Source organism: Notothenia rossii (genome assembly GCF_949606895.1).
Source record: "Notothenia rossii genome assembly, chromosome: 9".
NCBI classification, from domain to species: domain Eukaryota; kingdom Metazoa; phylum Chordata; class Actinopteri; order Perciformes; family Nototheniidae; genus Notothenia; species Notothenia rossii.
In genome coordinates this window covers 43,593,284-43,618,590 of record NC_136907.1, presented here as the reverse complement: position 1 = coordinate 43,618,590, position 25,307 = coordinate 43,593,284, and the positions used below count along the sequence as shown (strand labels likewise).

General features: G+C 42.6%; 1 protein-coding gene across 1 annotated transcript in view; it reads right to left on the bottom strand.

Moving 5' to 3' along the window:
* Nucleotides 1-25,307, bottom strand: part of LOC307019691 (chromodomain-helicase-DNA-binding protein 7-like) — a 105,793-nt gene that overhangs the window by 24,485 nt on the left and 56,001 nt on the right. The window contains 8 exon segments of the mRNA XM_079650738.1: nucleotides 400-537; nucleotides 651-734; nucleotides 1,995-2,112; nucleotides 2,684-2,739; nucleotides 4,299-4,364; nucleotides 5,530-5,655; nucleotides 6,874-7,018; nucleotides 21,659-22,128. Of these exon segments, the coding sequence (XP_079506864.1) occupies nucleotides 400-537; nucleotides 651-734; nucleotides 1,995-2,112; nucleotides 2,684-2,739; nucleotides 4,299-4,364; nucleotides 5,530-5,655; nucleotides 6,874-7,018; nucleotides 21,659-22,128 (1,203 nt within the window).

The following is a 25,307-nucleotide window of genomic DNA, read 5'->3' as shown; positions in this document are numbered from 1 at the left end:
ACACAGTTTTGTGTGAGACACAGTTTCGCCTGCGGTGGCTGCCGGGCTTAACAGGTTAAGGAGAAACAGTAGGCCGCAGTTAAAGAGATGGACGCAGGCAGAGAGAGGAGTGATGAGGCAGAGACCACAGCCAGTCAGCTGCTTCTGTTCAGCATTAAACACACTGTTAGTGGTTTGGCTCGGCCACAAGACCAGGGCGCGCGCGCGCGTGTGTGTGTGAGTGTGCGCGAGTGTGTGAGACCACAAGAACGTGGCCCTGTGGAGAGCAGTTAAGGGAGCTGTAAATCTGGAGGAGGAAGGAGCAGGCAGCAGGCCAACACACACAAACACACGCCTACTGGGAGGAACCATATAGCACCCAACGAGAATTCAGACACACACGCCGAATGAGCTGCTTACCACTCTCTTAGTGTTGGGTGTGCGTGCTGCGATGAGTTCGTAGTCGTCTATCTTGGATTGGTCGATGTCGGCCTTCAGCTCCCAGGTGGAGTCTTCGTAAGGCAGGCTGCACCATTTAACCAGATATAAGGTCACCGTCTACACCACAGAAAAACACAGACACATAGAAACAGGAGTCAGGTCTGGGGAGTGTGTGTGGAGAGAGGCAGAAGCTCAAACCCATGAAATATGACAGGAAGAGATCAAAGCACCTCTTCATTTTCATCTGGGCTCTCTGAAACGTCCAGGACACGGTCCACCTCCACGTAGTCTGGGTTAAAAGGCTCGTCGTCCATCTGGAGAGAAAAGAGACTGAAGTTTTACCAATAGCAGGGAGGAGGTTTAACGATAGGTCTACTGACAGCGTGTACTGGCTAAATCTTTTCATGGTCTTTTATCTGGAGCTGTATACATGGGGTTTTTCTCTTTGGCTTTTCCCCCTTCAAAAGATGTTGATTTCTGAGCCTCTTAATGTCAGTGTTCATTATTGTAAAACACATGTCTGTATGAAGATAAATTGCTTGGGACTTCACTCTAAAATGCATTTTATTTCTACCATTATTTTCTATTTGTCATAGTCTGTTTATTACATCTTGACTGTATAAACCAATGTTTAGACTGATGAAAATACTGTTTTGGGACCATTTAGCACTCAGGGTTGAATTAGTTTTTAGGGTATTTGGTTAGTGTTAGGTGTTTTTAGCTTGTAAAATGTTTCAGTATAGTACATGAGCTCGCCAATTCTAGATGTGTTAATATCTATGAAATACTTATAACACTTGTTCAGTGTGTGTGCCCCTATACGACAGCTTTTGACCCCTATTTCACATATCTCTGTTATGTCTTATGAATTAAGGCTGTTATGAATCAACTTTAGTATGATAAAACAGGGCTAGTATTTTAAATGTAGAACCATAATAGTCTTTAATAGGCACATTCACACCGGAGTACTTTTCCCACAAAGGTTCATGAAAACTTCTTCTTCTTCTGCTGCTGCTACTGCTGCTGCTGCTGCTGCTTTGGGTTTGCTGGCAGGCCACAAACAACTTCACGGCGTATACTGCCACCTGAAGTCCCCGGCCGGAGGTCCCCGGAGATGGGGACTGGCTTCAGTAGAAGCTGCTGGGAGTCCCAGCAGCTTCTACTGAAGCCTTCAGAGTAAATCGCCAAAACGCCGACACCTCCTCATCTCCACCGCTCCCATGTTTTCTTTTGTGTTGCCATAAGTTAGTCTCTCTGCGTTTCTGCGCTGGGCTAATGCTAATGCGAGGATAATAAAATGTCTTCACAAAACTTTTTGGGAGTTTTACGGGGCGTGGTTTGCAATCCGCCCAGCCAATCAGACATAGGAACCTTTTTCTCCCACGAAAGTACCTGCTCTCTAGCAGGGAGGGAAAGGGGGGTAAAAAAAGGTTCTGATGAACAAATTTTTGTTCCGGCTCTTTTTGGTGTGAACGCGACATTTCGGAACTAAAGTGGGAAAAGTACTGCAGTGTGAACGCACCTATTGACTTCATTAGGTGTAGAGCTGGGCTGACCGTAGGGGAGAGTCTTACCTCTGTTATGAAGCTGTTGAGGAGCAGCTGCTTGGCCCTGAACCTCTTGACCTTTTGGTGTATCCTCTTGTCCTTCTCCAGCTCCTCCAGGTCTGCCCAGCGGCAGTGGAGGTATGAACTGACACACACACACACACACACACACACACACAGAGATATTTCCCATCAAAGCCAAAGAGGACAAGACTGCTGCAAGACTGCTGTTTGGAATAATCACACTATATAGCTGATTTACTGAAGGAAAAAGTTGGGTTGGTTACACAATTAAAATTCTATTTGCATATGTGTATATCAATTGATGATGGGGTGATTATTTTAAGAGCATCTGTAGCAAACAGTAATTTAGAATACTATTGGTATCTGCAGCAACACAATACTTTATTCAAAATTGTGTTGACCCTTTTAATGACGACAGATGAAGAAAAACACTACATGTGTTTGGCAATATCATAAAATAAGAGTGTACTAGCAGCACTTCTGCGTTATTGATGCTGGAGTGGTTATGTAGCAAAAAGTGAGCCAGGCTTTCAGGTTGACTACACAAAGCTTCTCACACTTAAAGATACCTCAGACACCCCGGTGTGTGTGCGTGTTGAAAATAAGGGTAAAAAGGAAAGGGGGAAGCCCTGCTGTGAGAGACAAAAGAGGCAGATATGGAAGGAATGGGAAAAACACGGCATGGTACTCACAAGCCCTTGAACTTGACGTAGAATTCCTCCACCTCCACTTCCTCCCCCGACTCCAGCTGAAAAGCACAAAGGTCGATAATAAGAAAACGTAGCTGTAGCGTGGTGTAAGAGTCATTGTTATACAACATGTGGGTGAGTGGCAGCAGCTTCGGTTTAACTCGCTGTGGAGACACTTCTAATCTGGAATTTCCTCACATGTGACTTTAAAGAAGGTTGGGCTCTATTATTGCAGAGAAGTAAAAAAAAAAAATATCCAGCAGTGTAAAGTAACTAGCTACATTTACTCAAGTACAATTTTGAGGTACTTGGTACTCTACACGAGTATCTAAATGCTATGCTACGTTGTACTTCTAATCCACTACAATTCAGAGGTAAATGGTGTACTTCTACTCCACTACATGTATTTAATACCTTTAGTTACTTCACAGATGTGGATTAATGATGTGAAATATAATGAAGTGTTAAATCAGACTTTAGTTCCACCTGGAGTAAATCCATAAGCTACCCTGCCGTATACAAAGTCATTCAAACTAGCTGCACCTTTACCAGCTTTGAGAACACTTTCATGATCAATCATTATAAAACATATCATATATATTATTCTGAAATGGACCAATCTGCAAAATGACTACTTTTACTGTCGCTACTTTCACTATATTTTGATGATAATACTTTTACTTGAGCAACATTTTGAATGCAGAAGTATTTCTAATTAAGTAAAAAATATTTTTCCGCTGCTGACTATATCCTTCAGAGTTTTATTGTTTCAAAAATATAGCACTCTAATATTTCTCTTTAGATTTCTCCCATGCATGCAGCAGCAGCACGTGTGTGAAAGTGAAGCACCCTAACAGCAGCTCCTTTTAAGCGCAGCCATCCACTTCCATTCAATAATGTAAGACACACACACCCTCCACCATGCTACTACTACTGTAATGCCATGAATCATCAATCACACAAGCACCCTGCCTGAGGAAACGCTAGCTTGGCGTCTGGCGAGCTAGCGTTGTGGTTTTGGATGTGGGCCAAGCCTGAGGTCAACTCTGAATGGAGCATGTGTGTGTGTGGAGGGGGGGTAACCCATTGGCAGCTGGCTAGCAAAGGAAAGTTGGCTGGTGACTGTTTGTGCGTGTGTTGGCTCGGGATGTGCTTTCTTTAGACAAACCGTCTAAAGCAAAGCTGGGAACACACACACACACACACACACACACACACACACACACACACACACACACACACACACACACACACACACACACACACACACACACACACACACACACACACACACACACACACACACACACACACACACACACACACACACACACACACACACACACACACACACACACACACACACGTATAGAGTCAATCAGGTGCACACAGTGCTGCAAGCGCATACACACACATAGTGAAGCAAGAACTCTTGTCTCTACTTACCAACAGAATACACACCGTGTGTGTGTGTGCGTGTGCGTAATCTGTTTAGGCCAGCTGAGGAGCGGCTAATCAAATGACGCAAACCATGACTAGGGCCAGTGTATCAATCTGTGTGTGTTTGTCTGTGTATTGTGTTGGTGTGTGTGCGTGCGTGCGTGTCACTGTTTCTCACCTGTTTCTTGGTGATGCGTTTGACCATGATCTTTTCCACAACGGGCCCTTCAACCTCGGCCACATCCTGGAAACAAACGGAAAATGTGAAGAGTTGGAGCATCATCCAGCCTCTGCAGCACAGCAGCTACTGACTGACTTCAGGTACAGCAGTCACTGTACATGTGAAACTGACATAGGATCAGTGCTGGTTTTATAACCGGGGTTTGGGAGGAATACCAAACGGTACTTTTATTGAAAACCTCACTTTAAAAGTTTCTTAGTACCGTAATTTTCGGACTATAAGGCGCACCTGAATATAAGCCGCAGCAGCTAAATTGAATGATGTGTACATATATAAGCCGCACTGGACTATAAGCCGCAGGTGTTTTAATTACCATATGTAAGGGTTCGTGCACAGAGGGGATTGTCGGGAAAGAGATGGCTGTTTGAGGAAGCTCCCATTTATTAACATTTCAACAAACAAGTTGCATATTTGCATAATGTATTCAAGTGTTACCATTTAGTGCAATAGTAGCTACAGAACATGTACTGTGCTGTGTAAACTGTATCACATAGCGTTTCAGACAAACAAACTTTTCAACTTTCAAACTTAAACGGTGCGCTCCCAGCGCACGTACCGGCAGTGATCTACAGCAGTGGTTTTCAACCAGTGGTACGGGGACAAACTGTCTCGCTCTCGTAATGTCTGTGTGTCTTGCTCTCGTTCTGTCTCTCGTACCACTCTCGGTTCCACTTTTACTTTTGCGCGCTACCTGTCTCACTCTTTTCCGGCCTCCAGCTTTTCCTGCTGGAGCCCGCCGCTTAAAGGTGGGGGGCGCGGCCATAGAGCCCATAGAGTTAAAGGTGGTGGACTGTAACCTGTAAAATCCATAGATTTAGGAGGTCCCCTAGTGGCCGTTAGCTGTAAAAATCCATAGATTAGCCGCACTGTTATATAAGCCGCAGCGTCGAAAAATGGGGAAAAAGGCGCGGCTTATAGTCCGAAAATTACGGTAATAATTTTTTCCCCATTGATTAAAAGGATTTAAATTACATTTTGTATAAACTAAATATCAAACTTTTCCTTAAAGGGGCACTAGTCTACTCATTTTCAGGTTCATATTTGTATTTGTGTCTCTACTGTGACATGTGTTGATACTTCAATATTAGTGGTGGGGCAAAATCTAATTGTTATGAATGTCTAGCTTCTCCTCGTTTACATCATCATGTGATTGAAAGCCCAGCTGTACCTGTTGCTGTGACGACGATGGAGACTTGGGTGTTGTCGAGTCGTCGCCACTGTCATCGTCTGTGATCTTGAACTCCAGATCCTCCGTGTACCTCTTCCTCTTCACCTGACGGCTGGAGCGGCGCTTCTGTTGGACAGAGGGAGAGTTCTGTGAGTTCGGGACGGCTTTCCAAAGTGTAAATGTGTAGTGGCGGAGAGAGGAAAATACAGGGCTGTTCTATTCCATCAAACGCACTTCAATTGTATTTTTCATTATTCTCTTCCATATGGTGCGGCCTGTTATCCATATTGACATCACCCAATTTGCTGGGCTGGAAAAGTAGCCATATAATGAGTGTGTGTAAAAAGACAAGTGTGGTGAACAGGAGAAAGAGGACACACTTCTTCCGGAGCTTTCCTATTTGAATGAGAGCCACGACTCTTTATGCAGCCAGATGCTACTCTGTTTACATGGCACACATAATTACATTAGCACATCAAACATTTATCCGTTTGAAGAGGGCTAAAGTGGAGTTCTGTTTGTTCCTCCAAAGAGCACCTTACTGAACAGGAAGGAGACATTTTGAATTGTATTTGAAATAAAACATTGATGCACCAACTGAAAAGTTGCTGATAGTGCATCAGATGAACTTGGCAGTTGAGCCTGTGGTTGGTCTGTCAACAAAGCTGGTTTACAACACAAACAGAGGACAGCTTCCATCTCTACAGGCTGTGACACTGAGGGATGTTTTTAGGTGTTATGCCTGAAACAAACACTGCAGTCTTTTCTTCTCAGGAAGGTTCCTAACCGAGGGAAAGACCCAAAAGTACCTATGGGCCAAAATGCATTTCTGATCTTCTGCTACATTATGAACCACACAAAACTCTCAGGGGGTCTGGGACGATTTGCTTTCTGTCCCCAGAGTCGGAACTAATCATTGAGAAGCAGCTTTCAGTTATTATGCTCCAAATATCTGAAACAACTCCCAGAATCCTGCAGGTCCGCTGTAACTCTTACTACTTTGAAGAAAAAAAATGTCACTGCAAAGCCAACACATTTATATAGAACACATGGGGGGGTAAGTATCTAGATGTGTTTTGAGTAGTCCATGTATGAACATTTTTAGTCTGCACAGTTTTTCCTAAGTCCTGATGAATTCACATTCAATCTTTCAATCCTTAAACCCATGATGTTTTTCAATGAGTTTAAGGGAAAGTGATTAGGAGAAGACATAGGACCTGATTTTTGACAATTAAACAGCAACCATCTTATAATTCGTTAATTTGAACAATTTGTGAAGTTTTTAAATGGCCGAGAGTTGAAACGGGCTTCTAAAGCGCTGCTTTCCTGGTCTGCGTGTCGTACCTGTACGCCGTCATCATCGTCATCTTCAGGAGCTGAGGGGGGTGGAGACTTCACCTCCACCTCATCGCTGAATGACGGCTCTCTCTTCCTCTTGGATTCCTTCTTAGCAGCGCTAGCCCCACCCTCAGACTCAGCCTTCTTACTGCTTTAGGGAGAGAGAGAAAAAAAAACGAAATATTCAATAAAGAAGAAAAAAAAGACTAAAAGTAGAACATTCCTCAAAGTGTTAGGCATTCCTGAGTGTGTGTGTGCCTGTCTGTCCCAGGGCGGTCGCCATGTTTGATTTACCCATTTAGAAATCATTAGTGTGCCTCGGGCTCTGGCACACAGGGGGTTAATATGATGAAAGACTGCAGAGAGGCGGAGGGAGCGAGATAGAGAGATACAGGCACAGAGGAAGAGGGGGGGGGCAGAGAGAGACACAGGGAGGGAGAGACAGGCAGACAGAGAGAGAGGCCTCAGAAAGAGGAGGGGGGAGGGGTTGAAAGGCCCCCAGGCTTCCTCTAATCTCTGGCATGGAAAGCAAGAGGAGCTGGCTCCATCTGCGAGAGCGCGCACACACACCACAGGAGGAAAGCAAGAGGACACTGGGCTCCCCTCTTCTGTCTCTCACACCGGCCATCAGTACTCACTCTGACACGACGAATAGTGGAGAAGCTTTATAAAAACACAGATTTTTAAATAACTACATTCTGATCTACATTCAGGCTGTAACTAAAGTTGTGACAGGACAGAGTTAGATTACATAGTTCCAGTATTGATGCTGCTTATCCAATGTGAATCCTTAAATCCACCATTCAACTATTTAGATTTCAACATTTTTAGCCTTCTAAACTTGTAGCTTCAATCTGAAGCGAGAAGAGCAGCAGAATTCAATGCTGACCCATTAGAGGTGCACACATTGCAATAACTGTTTTTTAAGTCTAACCTGCCGATCCAGATTTTCTTTCCAAGAACTAGAAGTTCTTCGTTTTTAAATGGAGTGAAAGAGTTAAGATGGCTCAGGTTAAGTGATGGGAAGCCCTGCGCAAGGAGTTCGTTTACAGAGGATTTAATCAGACAACAGTTTTGTTAAAGGTCTCCTATCATGCTATTTTTAGGCAATAGCATAGGTCTCAGATATATACAAATATGTCTATGAAATGTTTTGCTCAAAATACCAACAGATCACCCATTCTTGCCATGCCTCATATCCCTCTATTTCACTTCCTGTTTCAAAAGTGCCAATATTGGGTAAAAAGCGTTAATAAAAAAAAAATTGATTTAAAAAAAGGGGCGGAGCTTATGCCTACTAATATGGGGGATTCTACCGGCAAATACTGCCGTGAGGAAACGCCATATCATGGATTATCAAGGATTATTTCTGAAACAGTATGGAGCTCAAAGGCTTTCTCTCTTGCCGGTTATACCACAAGGTGAGTTCCTTTTTATTTCCTACTTCTTCACACACATGCTCTCCAGTACAGGTTAGCCCTGAGTGTTAGCGATGCTAATGTAAACACCGACCCTATTACGTCCAAAACAGTCGGGCATTGTTTCTGATGGCAATGTTTCTGATATGACGTCATATGGGACGCAAATCTGGATCAGCTCCGTTGTACCCCCGTATTTTAAAAGATTTGGGTACGGAGGAAGAGAAAGGGTTTTATTTTCTGACGCTGCGTGAGTTCCCTGACACACCGGGGACACATCTTTATGTATAAAAGACATCAACAAGTGCATTTTGCATGATGTTACCAAACATTAACTACTGCTGGTCAAAGTGTTTTACTTGATGTACCATACACTGCCCTTTGCTAAACAAACAAAACAAAAAAGTACGAGGGATGATAACACTTTAACAAATGTGTTAAATTTGGACATCTGGGTGTTACAAACATGGAAAGGGATACAGATTGGAGAAACCCAACACAACCAACTAAATGTTAATCTGATTTTTGTATTCCAAAATAGTTTTACATTACTGCTACAATCTCTCTCTCTGGGGCCCTTTTCCTTTCATCCTCATGCCAAAAGCAATCACCATCTCCGTGGTAACGGCCACACACACACACACACACACACACACACACACACACACACACACCTCGGAGCATCTTCATGGCCTCACTCCCTTCATCACCTCCAACTCTTTCTGCTCAGTCCTCTCTGCTGCTCTCCTATCCAACAACATTTCCTCTATAACCATTTTAATAAATCTACCCGTACCACAAAACATTCCAAACAACTTTAGTAATCAGCAGCGAACCGCTTCAACACGTGTATTTTGGTGTATTCACGGCATTCATTTTGTTATTCTCCAGCAGTGGTTCTCAACCTGTGGTACGCGTACCACTAGTGGTACGCCAGCTCCCGCTAGTGGTACGTGGAGGAATCTGACATATAACATTTTCATTTTTTAAAATCTTTTTTATTCAAATGTGGGGTAGGTAATTTTGGAGAAACCAGCAAGAATTTGAAAATACACAACCGGAAAAAAATATGCCACTTCGTTACAGAGCCTTCCACAGATTACATTTTTTTTATGGATTTTTTGTCAAAGCACTTAGATCAGGGTATATGCAGGAATCCTGAGGTCAAATTTAATACCTTTTAAGACCTTTTTGAAGACCCTTTCCATAAATTTTAAGACCTCATCGCAACTTTGAGTTCTAACCGGTTACATTGGCTACACACTTTACCTCACATTTACTATATTGATTGTAAGATAGCAAAACTAAACAGAGTGCAGACAGACTACTGAAGCCTCCTTTCAACATGAACTTCAACCTCTCTGTGAAGGTCAGGTTTAATGCAGTATGCTGCTTTTTTGCTTCTGTAGACTCTGTGCTCTTTCATTCCAGTAAAACTCCTCAGAAACCATTAGAAACCAGTATTTGACCAATAAACAAAACAATTGACAAAACTTTGAACTATGAAATATATTAAACTTTGGTGAGCTTCAGCGGGGTAATGCCATATAGGAGCTCCCTCACAAATACCCAGGGGTTAAATTGGGCTGGGGCTGTCCGGGGCTAAGCCCCGGCACATAGGACGATGCTCTGACGTCATCACCCTCACACATTTGTCATATGTTTACAAAAAATGATATATATGTTAAGACTTTTCTCGTTCTTAATATAGACTATATTCAGGGCCTATATGTGTTGACTTTACTTTAAAATAGCAGATCTCTGTGACCGGAGATAGTTTGGCTTAGACCCCGGCCCCACGAGGACGCATACGGTAAAACGCATACGCAAGCGCAAAAAAGTATTCCGTTCACACGCATTCGATTCATTAATGTGTCCGTTCACACGAGACCGCTGGAAATGCTGGAAACGCTGTAGTACATATGCCAGGCCTGTAAGTGGTGCTGCTGCCGCCACAAAATACCCCAAAAGGAGCGAAGAAGACCCCGCAGCATGGTTGCCATGGTTGCCCTTCTGTTTATCCTCCGCGGTGGACGGCATGTTCTGTGTATCTCTCAGGTAGTCCACCAGCAGATGAAAAACACACACCTCTCCGCCTCTTCCAAGGAACGAGGGGACCGTGCGGCAGTTTCCGTTGAAAAAAATGTTCCGCCGGTCAACATGTCCGTTAAAGTTTAAATCTTCCGTACAAAATTTGAAAAGTGCCGATCAGAGGTCTTCCTTGTTATTTATTGAGCTTTAAAACAAATTGATAACGACTCTGCTCTCTGTATAATAATATTTAATAAACGGTGCCTGCCTCTCTTTTCCTCCCCCTCTTCTGACAGCCCAGCAGCAGCAGGAGACGTGGGGAGAGGGAGGCTGGCTATTTCATCGTTATCAGAAAATGATCATATAGGGCTTACACACGGAGCCGTTGGACCCTCAGAGCGTTGCGTATGCCGGTCTACCCACCTTGGGACCCCCCCCCCCCCCCCCACAGAGCGGAGCAAGGCAACGAAACTTAAAATAAGAAGCAGCATTTTACGGCGCGCTATGAATGGGGCCGCCTTGAGGGGGTTTCCCGACATTTCGTTTCAGTAAATTAAAGGGTGTTTCATGTTGTCGTTGCTGTGGACCTTCTTAATACCTTGGAAAATGCCGTTTAATACTTTTTAATAGCCTTAATTTTCGCTAAATTGATTTATCAACTTTTAATACTTTTTAAGACCCCGCGGACACCCTGTAGATATTCATTGCTATCGGGATGTTAAGAGCATTCCATGGAATATAACAAAAAGTGTATCTCGAGCCGGTTTCTCAAACTTGTGACTCAGGAAGAAGGCATTTGCTCAAATAATGGAGAGAAGGCTGTGACTGACCGAGGTCAAACGCTGAAAAAGCACACACTTGTCCTTAATTGTTATCTTTTTTGTTATCTTTTTTCTGCCACCACAGAAATGGCAATAGCAAACATCAGCAGACTGAAGATGAGCTATTAGCCCTTAGGCTCATCTGCTCCTGGAGGCTTCATTATTATTGTGGAACTGAATTCCCAATCGGACATTTTCTGTTACGATGTGGGTTGTTGCAGGAGGCCTACATTCAAACTTTGGTATAGGTCCAGGAAAGGACATGTGTGTACAGTTGACATTTGTTGTGTGAGAATAAGTTATTATTTTGTTCTTTATATTCTCACTTGGAGGGAGGGAGGGAGGGAGGGGGAGAGAGAGAGAGAGAGAGAGAGAGAGAGAGAGAGAGAGAGAGAGAGAGAGAGAGAGAGAGAGAGAGAGAGAGAGAGAGAGAGAGAGAGAGAGAGAGAGAGAGAGAGAGAGAGAGAGAGAGAGAGAGAGAGAGAATTTTAACATTGGTCATATGGTGGTACTTGGAGAGCCAACTATTTTCTCAGGTGGTACTTGGTGTAAAAGAGTTGAGAAACACTGTTCTACAGTATTGTTGTTTTATAGTTATTAACCCAATTTGTGTTCTTTGAAATTGAAAAGGGTATCGCATTGTGTTTGTTACTTTCGTTGCAGTTGTATATGTCTTAAAGAGCAACTTCCAGGTTAAAGACACCAGTGTATAAATGTGTAGGAAAATGATGAATACACTAGATTTTCAAAAAAATATACAGAAATATACACTACAGTGACATCTCGCATCGTTTTTGTAAGAAATGTTCACTTCCGCATAAAAGAGCCTCGGCACGTGACCTCCCGCGTGTGACGTAACACGGGGGACACAAGGGGGAGAGCGACCGGTGTAACGTATTAATAAACATGGATCCCAATGCTAGTTTCGACACAGAAGACACAGAAGAAGTTGAACATGAATATTCAAATGCATATGACGGACCACAACCTTATAAGTATCAGCCTGCTAGGCGTCCAAGAGACCAGGAGCAGCCAAGGATTAGAAGAAATAACGGCCATCGGCGAGAAATTGAGCTGTGGTGTGAGGAGAACCAGTGGAGAACTGGGCAGCTATCTTGGTGAGTGACCGGCGTTAGCTACAGAATGTTAGCTAACGTCACATCACAACATTGTGAAGTTAGCTATCATATATCAGGCTATAACTAAAGTAGCATTGATAATATAGTAGAATTACTGGCAGGGCTGTTGATACTGATCCATAACAGAAACTAATGCGCAAGTATCAGCCGTATCTCGCGTTACCTAATGCAACTCCACACTACGGTGCTGTGTACCGGAGGAGATACACGAGATGCGGCTGATACTTGACGATCTGGCGGAGAAAGGTTGCGGAGCCTCCGTTGATATGCCGTTGTAAATGGCTTGATGGAAAGCAGGTGTGTAGTCGGGGAGGGTGCACAGCTGATTGCAGCGGGTGAGTGGAGGTTGAGCCGGGAGCCAGGAGTGACAGCCACCACGCACACACAAACAACACAGACGGGGGGAAACAAACAAACACAAAGGAGACGGCTGGAGCAGTACAGCCACCACAGCGTTACCTAATGCAACTCCACACAATGTCTTACGGTGCCTTGTACCGGAGGGGAGAGACAGAGCAGCGAAGGGGGGTGGAGAGAGAAGTAATACGGTTTCCTGATAAAGCTGTGGAGAGTATGTGCTGCAGGGAGGTGGATGCACAACGCACATAGGAACGAACGCTCGCTCCGGTCCTTTTTACTGTGGACTCGATGTCCTGACAGGCTGGTATTTGTGCAACCTGCACAAACACAATACTGCACCATGATTACAATGGTGAAATACAATGTAAAACTACCGAAAAATACCAGCTCACTAAAACACAACCGCTCAACTCAACGCAACTACTAACTATACCCGCGGTCAGAGAGCGGAGATGTTTCCCCTTTGTGGTGTAATATGACGCATGACCTTAAAAAAAAGCCGTTTTTAAGAGCAGAGCTCAAAATTGCTCCTTTCCCTCTGAATTCCTGACCTTATGTCTCGTAAAACATATCAAATCCTACATTCACTTTTTTGATTGTAATTTTCAAGCAAGTTTAAACATAAATGTAGAAAAAACAACCTGCAAGATGCTCTTTAAGTGTAATTTGGCTTGGCTTCCTGTTTATTGACATGCTTTTATTTTGAAGGAGAGGTAGCGCTGTTGACAGGAAGTTGTTGTTGCTATGGAAACAACGTGACGGAGATTAACGGAGAAAAGTAATATCTACATATAAAGACAGAGAAAGTAAACGATAACGTTTATGGTTAGCACCCCCCGAACAAGCTCTTACGTTGATATTGGAGATTTCAATCAATTCAATTTGGGGGACAACGGAAAAACAAACTAAACGAATATCCGAGTAACGAAATTGAAACCTGAATAGTACTCCAACGAACGAATATTCGGATATTCGGGTACAGCCCTAGTGGATTTGTATGTTCAATAAAGATGTATTTTTGTAAAAATCTTGAGACATTGCTACTGTAGGCAGGGCCTATTTTTGGCATAGGCGGTCGCCTAGGGCGCCAGATCTGGGGAGCGCGGCGCTGGTAGCTCAGGGAGGGGACTTTTTTTTTTTTGACCGTTGGCTCTCATCCTGATTTTTGGCCTTAATGTAACAACATTCATAATTAAGTAAATGTAACACCCTTTCACCCCGGTTACACTTTTCATTTGCCCTGTACGGTGGGCGCTGTAAGTGTTGAAAGTGGGGGATGCTGGCTTATCAGGCACCCGCAGCTCACAGCCAAAGTGCGAGCGTGGGAGCGAGAGAGCGAGCGAGGGAGAGAGGGCGCACCGGTACCGGCGCTGTTGTTATTAGAATCTGGTGCTAGCTGCGCTAACGGATATAAGAAGTAGAGATGCCAGAAACTGACCTGATGAAATTCAAAAATCGGACAGCCCTGGCGAATATTAATCGATTATTCGCCGCCGCCGCAGCACTATGCGAAGCTGGCTTCCTCCAAGTTTACAGTAAAACAAACTGGTGGTGGGACCAATGGCCATTTACAATTATTATTATTAGCATTAGTCTATATTTTGGTTGAAACTAAGCCAGGAAAAGAAAAGAAAAACATAAATAATAATAAAAAAATATATATAAATAAAATCGAATTAAAAATAATAATTTTCGATTATGGAGACTGTAACGAATATTCGAAAAATTGAATAATCGCTGGCATCCCTAATAAAAGTAGATGTTTCTACAACCAGGGTGGAGGAGAGCTCTTCTGTCAGGCTGAGAGGCTCAGTGAGATAAAGGACTCTTGAGTGTTTAGATAGTTATTTTTTGTCTAAGTTATCTCAGTGGGTCTCAAACGTTTTGACCACAAATTATGTAAACATATTTCCAAGGCACTCCTTTATAATTATTAGGATAAATAATAACAGGTTTGAAATCATTCCAATGTATACTATAGGACAGTAAACCAAAAATATCGTTCAAAGTTGGAGAGATACAAGAATATGCATAAATAAATAAATGTTAACTGGTAAAATAAGATATGAATGAACAACAAAAATAAGTTACATTTATTTGTTATTGGCTATGGTAGGTTAGTGGTTATGTTCATATACTTATTTGATCATTAAAATGTAAACCGATCTTTTTCATATGGGTGTTTTAGAGTTCTACACCCTAGATGTAGTCTAGTAATTGTGTGCTCAAAGTGCACCAGATTGAAGCATTTTACTTTAAAATGCTCAAAAGAAAATCTACCTAGAGGATGTGACGTCCACCCCCCAATTCGAACATGTTCATACAATACTGAATACATTTGAAGCAATTTTGACATATATTACCTTTGTCAATAAGTTTCTGTTTTTGTAGTGTATTTGTCTTTAGTAGAGATTTTTCATTTATTCTTTATATATAAAATCTCGCCTAAAATCTCGCTAAGGGCAGCAAATTGGGTAGAACCGGCCCAGCTACTAGGCCTCAAGAGCCTTTCTTGTGCTGGTAGACACATAGAAACAAATTAGTGGGGCGTACTTCGCACGTGCACACACTTAAAAAAAAAATTCTACGCGCTCTGCGCTCACATTATGCTGGGCCCACGTGCCTTAGCACCGCTGCTATGACTCGATCCTAGGGGAAACACTGTAAAACATATCAAATATATTATAAAGAAATGGACCAATCTGCACAATGACTACTTTTACTGTCACTACTTTAACTATATTTTGATAATAGCCTATTTTTCAAATTTTACTTGAGTAACATTTTGAATGCAGGACTTTGACTGTAACAGAGTATTCCTACACAAGATCTGAGTACTTCTTCCACCTCTGTCTGATTTCAAACTCTTCCATTAAAGGTGGGGTAGGTAAGTTTCAGAAACCGGCTCGAGTGCACTAAAATTTGAAAGTACACAGCCAAAAAGAATCCGCCCCTTCCTTCAGACTTCCTTACAGAGCACCTCCTCCGCGAGAGCAGACTGCAGTAACGTTAAGCTAAAGACATCTAGGTTAGCAATACTACACAGCCAAAGCAACTCCGATATTGACTTCTCCTAGTTTCCAGTTTCATTTTGTTCCTTAATTTGCTCCGTTACATTTTTTCTTTTGCGACCAGTAGACGATGTTGAACCTAACTGCCATGGTGAAAGTGGCCGCCTGTTGGTGGCGAGTCATTGAAGTACTGCTGCAATGCACGCCCAATGGCGGCACGCCCAATGAGGGCACGAGATACATTTGTGCGTGCACGAGATGGAAGGCTGACAGACAGGGCGGCAATCCAATCCATTTAGCCGGGCCGGCTAAACGGATTGGTTGTAGTTTTTACAGTATTACGGGTTCCACAGATGACATTTTTTTATGGATTTTTTGTCAAAGCACTTAAGATATTCATTGCTATCGGGATGTTAAGAGCATTCCATGGAATATAACAAAAAGTGTATCTCGAGCCGGTTTCTGAAACTCACCTACCCCACCTTTAACACCCTGAGTAAGTTTGAAACTGTGTTTTACTCCACTTTGTTGTAAATAAAACTGCAGCAGCTTGACCACAGAGCGTGAACGTTGTGATCAGCTGATTTTGCGCAGTGCACAGAATGTGCACAGGGGAGTCTCCCACTGCAGCCAGTTGGCAGAGTTTTGGCACAATTCTGTTGTTCATACCGACGTTAACCCTGCCTGTGCACACGGTGAACAACTCTGTCGTCCAGTGATCTAAGCTTCTGCCTCCTGTAAAGCTTCACAGGTCTGTCGGTTACGCGGCCAGCAACCAGTTCAATCAGTCATAGAAAGCCCGAAGATTTTTTTGCAGAGAGCGAAACGGCAACGTAGCTTAATGTCTTTGTTTTTTTTTACATGTCTAGTTTACTCCATTGAGTGTTGACAAGAAACACGTGTAGACGAATTATGCGTTTTGTTTTGAGGTACGCAAAGGCGCATAGTGACAGGTGAAATTACGCAATTCAGATTTTCGCCGCGCATGAATATCTGCGTACCAGTTCTGACCATAGCTAATGTTGGTCTTGAAGGAGGAAACTAGCCAAGAACGGAAGAGATGTATTTTAACTATCGATGGGTATCGAGAACCGGTACTAAGTCAATACCGGTACCTGATTGGACGGTATCGGTATACCGTTAAGCCGCTGGACAAACGGTGCTGCTATCGGTATATGCGTTACGTCTACTTCCTTAGTTTAACTTTAAACCATTCTGGTTGGTTGTGAACCCTCATCCTGTGTGATGTATCCGGTTTGAGACCCCTCTGATTGGCCACTGTAAATGCCACTCGTCATCTCTCTCAACAGCGCTCTTATTATTGTTGTCAGACTTCCGCAGGCATGGCGGACAGAGTGAAGCGATCGAAGGTCTGGGTGCACTTTAAAAAAATGTAGTGGCGATAGTGCAAGGTGCAATTTATGTACTCAATTAGTTGCTTGTAAAGGGGGTAACACAAGCAACTTCTATGTTTAAACCTTCAGACACATTTTGACATGTTTCAGTTCAGCACATCATTTATTTTGTGATGATTTAAAATTACAATCCAAAATAATACATGTACTCGCCTTTAACTTTTTGCCATCCTAGCCTTTTGACCAATTTCTTCATATCACAGTTTTGCATGATGTCACTGTAGGACAATGTTTTAAGCATCTCTTGTCGAGCTAGGCTGTCAGTTTGAAATGTCTGAATGAAGATGTAACCGATTTACAAATGTTAAAACATTTTTTTTTAAATGCCTCTTTTCATCCTCTGTCTGAGGGAAAACCCCCAAAAGCATGATAGGGCCAGCCAGGCCCCTTTAAGTTATTTTATTTATTTTTGTCTGCTTCTGAAAAGCTCATGTATAAGTTATACAGCTATTTCTGCGAGAAAATTACAATAAAATGACGATATATCGATAAAATCCTAACAATACCCATCCATAATTTTAACTGAGCCAACAATTTCACAATCACAAGTTAAAGGTGATATTTTAATGTTGTGTCCATTCAACTTTCTATTAGCCCCAAGTGGCAAAAACATCTGGTTATTGCAAGTTTGAGGAAAATATAGTTTTAATTTCTTAATGGGCATTTAATTTGCCTGTAAATAGTTGAGAGCCTTGTAAGTCAGAATATCAGATAACTTATCATATTTGCATTCTTCAGCAGAATTCTGTTATTTTTCAAATAGAGATGGTGCTCTGTTATCTTAAATGTATATTGTCCATCACATTCTAAGCAACCATGCTGGTTCTCATTCTGTACACCACTGAACCACCCCCCCCCCCCCCCCCCAGCCTGCTGTATACTTGTAGGCTTGTAGCCTGGCACACACACGTGCTGGCCAGCTGTGGTGTCTGTCAGTGTGTGAAGGGGGATAAAGGATAGACAGGAAGCAGAACGGGGAAGTAAAATATGAAACGGGGGAAGAAGAGAAAGTGAAGAGGATGACCAAAAAAAAGGAGACGGGGAGGGGGGGACACCTGCTGCCGTGATGAGTCATACCACTGAACCCTAATGTACTCACTAACCCATAGCAACAACATCACACACACTTTGTTTTTTTAAGAAGGGCTGTATTTGCACATGTCTGCCTGCATGTCTAACTTGTTTGTATGTACTGCAAACAAATCAGACACACACACACCCACAGAGAGAGGGAAGGGTGTGGCGGCTGGGTTATTTATAGATGTACTTCCTCTGAGAGAGGTAGACAGGGAGGGAGTGCGACGAAGGAGCGTAGGAAAAGAGGGATGGAGGGAGAGAGCAAGGTCAAAGGAGAGGAGTGAGCTGACTGGACTAGTAAACCACATGATTCCCACTGGATCACACACAAATTGAAAACCCTCTCTGAATCACTGTTTGGTTACATCCCTGTGAGGACCTCCAGTGTCAATCACAAACATCCATCAATCATGGAAAAGTTATCTTTATCATTTCAAATATGAAATATTTGTTGCTATGATTTCATGTTGGTCCTATATCATCATATGAATGCATCATCCTACGCCTGAAAGCAGACCCTCTCCTCTCTCCATTTATTCATAGACATTTCTGTGGTTGAAATCCTGTGTACATGATGGCAACAAAATCATTTAATTTAGGAGTGTGTGTTTAACAACTGTAGAGAATCTCTGACATGCAAGTTGATGGTACCTGAACGTTTTGTGAAAATGCAGCGCTAATACGACTTGTGGTGACATTGGCCCAATCTAAAGGAAGGGATACCTACAGCCCAACACACCAGAGAACGCTTTAGTCTGCAGGTGTAAAATACAGTGAGCAGAAAGAACAAACTGCAGTGTGGTGTGGCCCACATGAAAAACTCTACGGCTTTGGGGCTTATTTCTCCATCAACATCTCACACAAATCTCCCCAGAATGCAATGGAACATATGCATGTGCAAGTGGCCCCCCTAAGAGGACTTTCCCCATACAAAGTGAGACATTTTAAAAGCAAATTGTATGGCCTAACCCTTTGAAATCAAGTCAGAAAAGTATATTATAACATTTGAACAAAAAACTATTTAGTAATAGCTCACTGCATTAAGAAATGATATGGCCTTGAAATTAAATAATTTCATTAAAAACCAAATCTCCACACAAACTCACTGTAAGACTTCTTTATGGGGATGAGCCATGACAAATTAAGATCCTTAACTTCACGAGGGCCACGCTGAACCCAATTAAATCATATGGAAACTTGATGAGCAAAAGACAAGATGGGGCAGCAGAAGAAAGAAAGAAAGAAACTCCTCAACCTCAACACATGGCATCATTCAAGAGAACAGAGGGAAGATTTGAAAGGACACCCTCCTCTTCAGCAGGAAGAGGTGGTACTGGAGGGGGGAAGGAAGAATAAAAGAAGAGATAGTTGGTCCACCATTTTAGAGGACCAGTGAATGGCCAGCAGCCATTATTATGCTAAATTAACCTGGGAGCTCCGGGCCGCCACTCAAGATGGAGGAAAGCCTGACAACAGATAAGCGCCGGTTTACAAACACGCTCCCAGAAAGGGCCCGAGCGTGTCCTCCCCAACCCCCACATTTCCTCCCCTCGGTGGTGGCTGTTGAGTGGTCAGCGGCATGGCCTTCATTATAATTAGACGCCATTTTCTGCCACAAAGATTACTGCGAACCCCTCCCCCAACACACGCCTGCCCCCTCACTGCTTCACCCACACTCACTCCAGGACCCCCCTTTTCCCCACCTCTGACTCTTTTCCAGTGAGCAATGCATTCACACACACCTCCCCCAGCGCTGACCCCTGCCTGCTGCTTTGGCCCTCCCTCTTCCTCTGGATAAAAGGGGCCGAGAGGAAGGGGAGGGAGACTGAGGGCCGGGACAGAGAGATGGGGGCTGCCTGACACATTCCTCAGTGCGATCAAGTTTCTCACACACAGTCCTGCACAACGTTCCACTTTTCATACAACACATTTTATTTTATTCAATTTTTACGGGAATGTTGTCACATACAGTATGTAGTTTTTTGGTATATTTATATATTCATGTAGATATTGCCATATTTTTTATGTTATAATACTTTTCTCAAAATACTTTTTTATAATTACATTTTTGGTTCCTTTTGTTATAATTGATCTTCTTTGACTGCGTTTATGTATGCATCATCGTCACCAAGGAAAATGCCTCATATGTGTAAACACTTATAAAGTAGGCAATAAACCGGTTTTCGATCTGATCACACAAGTTCAGGAAATAGAAGAGGTTGGAAAAGTGTTGACCAAAAAGGAGAAAGGGGAGAGAAGTGAGGAGGAATGAGAAGAAGCAGTGATAAGCTCCGTGTAGAATGACTGAACCAAAGCACATATCGACACACAGCCATAAGTGCTAGAAGCTCCATAGCTAATCTATATCCTGCACAGGAAGTTTGATCCAGTCACACTCCTTGGAAGGTGACATGCTAATGGTGCGTTCCAGTTGTACTGGGAAGTGGGAACATCAGTTCCCAGTCAGACTGGAATGCACCCCGAGGTCGGACTTCCTGAGTGAAACTCGGAGATACCTATCCATGCCCGAGATCAACATTGAAAATGGAATCTCTGCATTTGAACATTAAGAAAAAACTTTGATAAAGTAACATGTTTAGCTCCTCTGTATAATGTATGTCACACTAAATCAACTGTACATGTGGTACTGCTCATCTTCTATCTGTAGAAATCATTCTTAGGAAATAACACTGTCCTCTCATTAGGATTTGTCATTTTCTCTGTAGTTGGAACTTACAAAAATGATAGTCTCATTTTATAGAAAGATAATGATAATGCCACCATGAAAACTAACAGAAAATAATAGAAACCACAGAAATGCAACCAGAGCAGCATAGATGAACAGAAGAAAATGAGGGACAAAGTATATTTTCTTACAATGGCTGTTACACATCAAAAATGTTACCATTTGGCAAAAGCAGCCATGCTCTTACTGGGAAAAAGCTGCAAATTGCAGGTTTGACTTATGTATAATGATAACGTCTGGGGTATTGACTTCCTTTATTGGAGTGGCATTACCAGGAGCTAACCAGACAATGTTCTGCCTGAAGACGGTGTTTAATGCTACTCTCCACCTGTCGCTGATAAACAGTCATTTTATCCCTATCAGTCTCTATAGAAGAAATTAGATGGATCCTGATGTGTCTGTGCTCCATGCTTTACTAAGCCCTGTGATCACTAAGTGTGTGTGTGTGTGTGTGCGAGAGCGTGTGCGTGTGTGTGTGTGAGTGAGTGAGAGTGAGTGTTTTCAGTAGGAGTCATTAGGTTTCAGACATTTAGAGTCAATTCATTTTCTTAATTTTGGATGCACTACATTTAAATCATTCCAAGTACGTATAGGTGGTAAACAACCCCTGTGTAGTTCATGCTGCTAAAAGGCTCTGAGCTGCATATCACCCAACCAGGAAGCTGAGGAAGGTTTATTTCTGTCAGCTGGTAGAGTGCAGATGTTTAGCTAGCTTTAGTTTAGATGCTTCAGAAACAGCCTGACACATAATGCTGATGTAATGCTGCTCCTACCTGGTTTTCTTGGGGGTCTTTGTCTTGGGCGTGGAGCTCTTGGTTTTCTTCTCCTTGGGCTCCTTAGGCTCCTTGGGCTCTTTGGGGGTCTTGGGTGTTTTGGGCGTCTTCGGGGTCTTGGGCTCTTTGTCCTCTTTTCCCTCTGCCTTCTCCTTTGGTTTCTTTTTGCGTTTCTTCTTCTCCTCCACCAGTGGTGAACTTCCCTCTACGTTTCCTGTGCCAGTAACCTGTTCACCCACATCAATTCCTGCTCCGGGGAGTTCGGACTGTACGTCCTCCTCTCCTCCCGTCGCTGCCTTCTTCTTCCCTCCCTCTTCCTCCTGTCCATCCACTACTTTAGCTTTCTTCTTCCTTTTCTTTTTTGGCTTGGTCTCCTGGTCGCTGGGCTGCTCTGTGCTGATAGGCTGGCCGGGGGGGCCGCCACCGACTGTCTGCATTTCAGGAACCAGTGAGGGGTTGGTGGGGGAATGCTGAGAGAGCAGAAAGGGAGCATTTAGTTAGTTTTTCAGAAATCAAAATACCTTTATTCGTGCCATATAGGGGACATTGAAATTGTTACAGCAAAAGAGCAGAGAAAATAAAAAATAATAATTGAGGGGCATTCATAAAACATTTAAATAGAAATGACAATTTATGTTAGAAAAATATCACTCGTCACCGGCTTGAGCTTCAATAACAGGATACATGTATTTATTATCCTCTCAAGAATGGAAGTAGTTCCTGAACAGTGTCCTTAACATGCTGATATACAAGAGAGGGAGTTACACAGTCACAAGATGGAGGAATAGAAAGCAGTATTCAATGTTTACTTCAGATTAGCTCCACGTCAGAAATGATCATGCTTGTCATATGCCTATTTCCATAGAGGCTGAATCATCATGTTAATCACATAGCTATCATATGCCTAAAACAGTCCTGATGCTCTTCTAATCATACATCCGGGTACATACACAGCTGCGTAGGGCCCTTGTTATCACGTGCTACTCTGATATTGGAGTGCATTCAGTATTTTCACAACAATTTACAAAAAAGCACATCCAGGTGGACAACACAAAGTAACAGTACAACTATTTTGTTGTATGAGTGTAGCATGTATAAAGTAGTGTGATGGCAGCCAGGTAACAGTAGTAAAAGTGGAAGTCAGGGCTCGACAGTAACGACTGCCAGGTTGCCATTGGCAACCATTCAGAAAAAATGTAAACCGCTTCTTGGCCTTTGGTTGCCATCAGTGGCAACCAGTTTTTAACAAAGAAATAAGGACAGTAAAAGCAAAATGTGCACCCCAAAATAGATAAATGTTAAATATTTGTTGTGACCAGTTGGAACCAGATACTTAAGTTGCACGTGCATTGGTGTGATTACGGAGCCAGAAAGCAATGTATGTTTACTCGCGTGTGCTGTGTGTTCGTTTTACAAAAAATGGCTGAGCAAATTAAGTTGTTTGACTATGGGGTAAAAAGTTCAGCCAACCCGTCAACATCTCAAACGAATGTTCAAAGTGATTCAACTGATGAAGCTCAAGATGAACCCGAACGAAAAGCAAAGAGGAAATGTGTAGAGTCTTGGGAGGCGAAACATTCTGCTCCGTTGTCCATCCACTTCCGGTAAAAGTTCCTTTAAAAGAGTCCCGATCTTATTACTACCAAAATAAAAGTGCAAAACGAAACTTTACCATATAGGCAAATATTGGCATAAAAATATAATCACTTCTATAAAAAGTTAACACATTTTAAATATAGTTAGACATATTAAAGGTAATTTACAGCATTAATAATTAATATCTAATTCTTAACTGTGAATGGTTTTTATTTATTTAATATTAGAAATGTATTAGTCTGGCCAATCCAAGACTTCAATGCTGAAGGGCCAATGGATCTATGGTGGGGGTCAGCACAAAGGTCAAGGTAACCCACATTTGAAAGGAAGACAACGGATGACCAAGAAACTAGTGACTTGCTCAATTCATGTTTGAGGGATCTGTGAAGAACATGACAGCAGCTGCACCACTGGTATTTAGTGTACCAGCAATTGAGGGTGGACAAGTTTACTACCACTGTACAATAAGTAATTAACACAATTATTTGAAACTAAAGCATTTGAACATTCTTTTGTGTCACATGTTCATTATTAAGTTGATGTATAACTGTATAGTATCTTAATTATTTAAAATATAAGGTGACTAAAAATGGCAACCGTATTTTCAGTTTTGGCAACCAAAAGCTGATGCCTGGTTGCCAGCCTGGCAACCACTTTTAAAAGTTAGCGTTGAGCCCTGGAAATATATATTGCTTTATTATTTACAGATGTGTCTAACTAAGAGCATCTTTATAAAAAAAAAAGCAGCATCTCAAATGTGAGAATCTTCTGCTTATTATAAGCTCATATCTTTGGGGTTTTTACTTGGGACCGGGAAGTTGTGATGGACATCTTTCACTATAACCTTGTATACACTTACATACATTTATTTATTATGTATTTATCTTTTTATATGTCTTATTTCTGGGGTATTTTCTAACTTTTTTATTGATTTCTTTTTGTACCATTTTTCCATTTATTAACTCCTTAGATTTAACCTAATGGAACAAAATAGTTGACAAAAAACGTGTCTATATAATGGAACTAAAATAAAAAAAGAGGATAACTAAGACAACTTAATAATCAAAGGAAAAATCATTTGCAGCCCCAATTTGGTTTTAAAAGCATATGAAAAACATAGTTAGGGCAGCAACTAACAATTACGTTCATTGTCGACCCATACCCATACCCAATGATATTCAAGTTACTGCCATAGAAGACTAAGAAAAGTATTATCATGACTCGCCGATTGATTTATTGACTAATCAATGTACGGCTTCAGCTCTAAGCTCAATCACATCTAATATGAATCAGTCTTAGTGAAATGTTTCTGCTAATGTTTCGCATCAACACTCGCACTGCTGCCCTGTCAATACTGCAGTGTGGGGGTTGAATTTGTCAGTAATGGCAGATTACAGAGCAGGGGGGGAAGCGCGGATCTGTCCGTCCATCCATGGCTACCACCTCCTCCCTCTCTCCTTGACTCCCTGTTGCTTCATTTCCCTCCCCCGTCCTGCAAGCTAACCTTGGTAAACAAACCGGCTGACACCTCATTTTTCCTCCTGCAGACTAAATCCTCTCCCTCCTTCTCCTCATTGCTCCCCAGTCCGCTCTGTGACAGGCAACTGGTTACCAGCTGTTGGGAGCCTCTACAGCTGCCTCCCCTCCCTCACGCTCTCTTCCATCCCTCCTTGCCTGCCTCCCTCCCTCTTTCTAGCTCTCCAGCTGCTCAGGGTCCCAGTAGCAGATGGGAAATCAGGCATCATGACACGAATAAATTATCTGCATACTTCAAAAAGGCGCAGCGAGGGAGTATGCCCGTGTTTGCATGTGAAACGTACATGTGCATTTTTGCGTGTGTCTACTCGGTGTGTGTGTGCATCAGCAAGTTTACAGCAAAATGTCACGGCAGCAGCTCCCTTCCACACACGCACACTTGTTTTCACGTGGAGGAGAAGAGTTGGGGTGACATCACTGAAAGTCCACTTCCATCAGGGGCACACTAATGTACACACACACAAAAACACACATTTCACAACAAACTACTGCAAGGTCACACAAACCTCTGCACACA